We start from the raw sequence: 4203 nt of genomic DNA on the forward strand, positions 1-4203 counted from the left end.
GCATGCATATAGTGTACACTTTATTCCCTGTAGAAGAGCTTTTCTCGAAATTGTGAGTCCACAGTTCCCAAGCCACATTTTCTAGATTTCAGTCTTGGAAATTAAGAGGTCATAATATTCTGAAGATCTTCTCTAATTTTATATCCTTCAATAATTTGGAACTTCAACTTTGGCATTGTTCAAGCAGCAGTGACCACACATTGGCTGAAGATTATGGAAATGGCAATTCAATACATATGGAAGAAAGCTGTTTCAGCTACTGGACTATTTTAGAACTCTGACTATTCTTTAATAGAAAAGTATAATCCTTAACAAAATTGAAAATACTTTTAAAAATCAAGGAGTTCAATCAAAGCAATTTCAATTGTTCAGAGCCTGCCAATTAAAAGTATTTCTTGCATTCTTCTAATCATTTAATCCAACTGAAGCCTTTACAATATTTTAGAAGTAATCTAAAGTAGATTTTAATGTCTATTCTTTGCAAGCAAATAGATTTTAATGCCTATGGTATGTAGACCTGGCATTCAGACATAATTATTTAGCACATATGTTTAGCATATTTTTTGTTAACAGAATAAATCACCATCACATAAATTACTTACATTTCTGTCCTCCAAAAACTTAAGGGCTTTTGCAATATTGTTCAGCTGAAAAATACGATGGGTTGAAGACTTGTACTCGTGCAGCTAAAAGAAAATCAGAATGGATTGAAAAGAAGTCTAACAGTTCTTCATGCTATTATGTATTCACATCAGTCCCTGCCTTTTTAAATTTTAGACACTTATCAATAATTTGGCTTGTGAGCAGAGCCCCCCTTTTTTAAATCTTACAAAGGGTTTGAGGTACTGAATGCCTTACAAAGTTTTAAAGCAGTATTTTAATTTATTATTGGTATATTACTCCAACCTGGATTGCCAAAATGAGTAATTCTTTCTCTAAGAGATGCTGGAAATATAACAAACAGATTGGGTTCTTTTTGTCACATGTGATACCAATGTTATAAAGCCCTGAATACTGGGAAATTATTTATAGTACAAAAGAACAGATTTTGAAGTTGTCATTCTATATCTCAGCCTGAGATACAGTATTTGTATAAAATATCACCAACAATATTTTCCTTCAAACTTTACTAATACTGTATATGATAATGACTGCAAAGATTTTAAATACTTATTTTGGAAAAGCTCTGTAATTCTTTCTTTGGAAGAATAACTAATAACATTATGGGAGTTGTTTTGATGCCAAGAATAACTTCCTAAATAGTAATAGTAATAGTAATAGTAGTAGTAGTAGTAGTAGTAATAGTAATAGTAATAGGAAGAAGAAGAAGAAGAAGAAGAAGAAGAAGAAGAAGAAAGAAGAAGAAGAAGAAGAAGAAGAAGAAGAAGAAGAAGAAGAAGAAGAAGAAGAAGAAGAAGAAGAAGAAGAAGAAGAAGAAGAAGAAGAGAAATTGAATGCATAATTTGATTCTAATTGGAAACCATTCTTGGATAACAATGTTATATACAATCGTAACATCCAAGATTTAGGTTTCTTTTTCCATAGAATCCTATTTTTATTTCATCTATAGTTTTCAATATTGATTTACTGTTTATAGTTCTGCTAGCATTTTGCACTGTGTTAACAAAATATGTTCAAAGTTCAGTAAGAAAAACTATCTGCACATTACCTTTTGTTTTCTTCTATGTTTTTATATCCTTCTCTTTTATGTATAGTATTTATATCTATATCTATTTTTTCCATTCAATTATTTCCAATTCTTGAAGACGGTTTGGACAAGTCCCTGAAGTTTTCTTGCCAAGGTTTGTCAGAAGTGGTTTGTCATTGCCTCCTTTCTGGGAGAGAAAGTGACTGGTCCAAGGTCACCTAGCTGGCTTCACTTTATTGTGTGTATTTATAGGTATCTTTGTGTATACTGCACCTCTAAAATAGGATTTTAGTTCAGCTTATTTTTTGATTATGGACTCAGAACTAGTCTAATGTGGCTCTTAAGACAAGAGAAATTGCACACCATTGCTTCAGAACAATATGTGCCCATATACAAGAATGCAAAGACCTCAAAAAAGAAACTTGAGGTCAAAACACACATACAATTTACATCGTACTGAAATAAGAAATAATTTATACAATGGTGGTTCATAGTTCCATAATATACAGAATTTATGTAGTTTCTTATACTCAGCCCCCACGCAATAACTGGCAGTCACGTTTTGTATGGAGGTCAGACTTCCCCTACCCTGTATAAACTCTGCCTCTGGTGCCCATACAGTAAACAAAGCATGTGTCTCCCTTTTCTGGCTCAATGGTTTAGCCAAGAATGTGGCCCAAATAACCGGGAATATTACCCCTGCCCTAATATCCTCAGTCCATTGAAGGCTCTCAAGCTGAAAGCACTCTGGAACACTTTGTCTTCCACTCCAATGGAACATAAAAATGGGCAGTGTCCCGATCCACCGTTATGTCCACCACATATACCCTCTGGTCCGGGACAAGAGTCCTCAATGTCTGTAGAATTTGCTCTTCTGGCCAAACATCACCAGGGACATCAATTCCCCTTGTTGATCTATGCCCGCCGGGTTTCCAGGCATTCCATCAGCCGAGGGCCCGGGATAGGGGCGGTGGGGTAGCGGTCATTATAAGGGAGAGCCTATGTCCGAGGGAGACCACTGTGCCTCAGATAGATGGTGCAGAGTCCCTCCTTGTGAAGTGGGGGCAAGGGGTGCAAGTGGGCCTGTTGATTATATACCTGGCCCCCTGCTATGTATCAACGGCCCTGCCTGAGCTGGCTGATGTAATAGCCGGGGTGGCAGTGGAGACCCCCAGACTTATAGTCATGGGGGATCTCAACCTGCCATCGGCGGGCGAAACATCGGCGGCAGCTCGGGAGTTCTTGGCTTCCATGACGACCTTGGACTTGACCCAATTAGTTCGTGCCCCCACTCACACGGGAGGACATACACTAGATCTAATTTTTGTCTCTGGCCAGTGGCAGAATGATCTGGAAATGGGGGAAATAGTTATAGAGCCCTTGTCATGGTCAGATCATGCACTCCTTAGGATGGACTTCCGAACCGCTTCCCCCCGCCGCAGGGAGACGGAACCGCGTAGATGGTTCCGTCCCAGGTGCCTGATGGACCCGGAGAGGTTCCGGACGGAGCTTGGGCCATATCCGGAGGATCTAGTCCACGACTCGGCGGAAAATCTGGTGGCGGCCTGGGATGTGGCCGCAGCCGCAGCACTGGACCGAGTCGTGCCGTTGCGGCCTCTGACCCGACGCAGATCTCAACTAGCTCCTTGGTTTACCGAGGAGCTGAGAGAGATGAAGCGCCGGAAAAGACGCCTAGAGAGCAGTTGGAGGGCTTCCCGAACTGAATCCGACCGAGCACAGGTAAGGATGCATGTTAGATCCTACCTTGTGGCAATGAGGGTGGCGAGGTCTAATTACTACTCCACCCTCATTGCGTCATCAGATAACCGCCCAGCCGCCCTCTTCCGGGTGACCCGCTCTCTCCTTCAGTTGAGGGGAGGGGGGGACCCTCTGGTGGGGAGGGCTGAGGACTTTGCCCAATATCTGTATGACAAAGTCGCTCGGATCCGAGAGGGTTTGAACTCCGACTGGGTGGCCCCGGGGGAGGAGACGGGAGCAGGTCTTGAGACTATTATATGGGAGGAGTTTGACTCTGTGGCTCCCGAGGACGTGGACAGGATACTGGGGAGGCTGAATGCAACCACATGTTTACTGGATCCGTGCCCCTCCTGGCTGGTACTGGCGGCCCGGGAGGGTACACGAGCCTGGCTCCAGGGAATTATAAACGCTTCTCTACGGGAGGGTGCCTTCCCTGTAGCCTTAAAGGAGGCGGTGGTGAGGCCCCTCCTTAAGAAGCCTTCCCTGGACCCAGATGTGTTGGCTAACTATCGCCCAGTCTCCAACCTTCGCTTTGTGGCGAAGGTTGTTGAGAGTGTGGTTGCGCAGCAACTCCCTCGGCACCTGGAGGAAACAGTCTAAACGGCATTGGTCACGTTGGTGAATGATCTCTGGAGGGCCCGGGACAGGGGTTATTCCTCTGTCCTAGTTCTTTTGGACCTCTCAGCGGCTTTTGATACCGTGGACCACGGTATCATGCTGCGGCGCTTGGGTGAGTTGGGAGTGGGAGGCACTGTTATGCGGTGGTTCTCCTCCTTCCTCACCGACCGTACGCAGTC

At 43.3% G+C, this 4203-nt stretch overlaps 1 protein-coding gene across 1 annotated transcript in view; it reads right to left on the reverse strand.

Annotated features, from left to right (window-relative positions):
- Window positions 1–602: 602 nt before the first annotated feature.
- Window positions 603–4203, reverse strand: part of LOC107300290 (calmin-like) — a gene marked incomplete at both ends in the record, with an annotated part of 7418 nt that continues 3817 nt past the window's right edge. The window contains one exon of the mRNA XM_015829626.1: window positions 603–686. Within this exon, the coding sequence (XP_015685112.1) occupies window positions 603–686 (84 nt within the window). The remainder of the gene's footprint in view (window positions 687–4203) is intronic.

This window comes from Protobothrops mucrosquamatus, unplaced genomic scaffold, assembly GCF_001527695.2.
Source record: "Protobothrops mucrosquamatus isolate PMUCROS unplaced genomic scaffold, P.Mucros_1.0 scaffold6587, whole genome shotgun sequence".
NCBI classification, from domain to species: Eukaryota; Metazoa; Chordata; class Lepidosauria; order Squamata; family Viperidae; genus Protobothrops; species Protobothrops mucrosquamatus.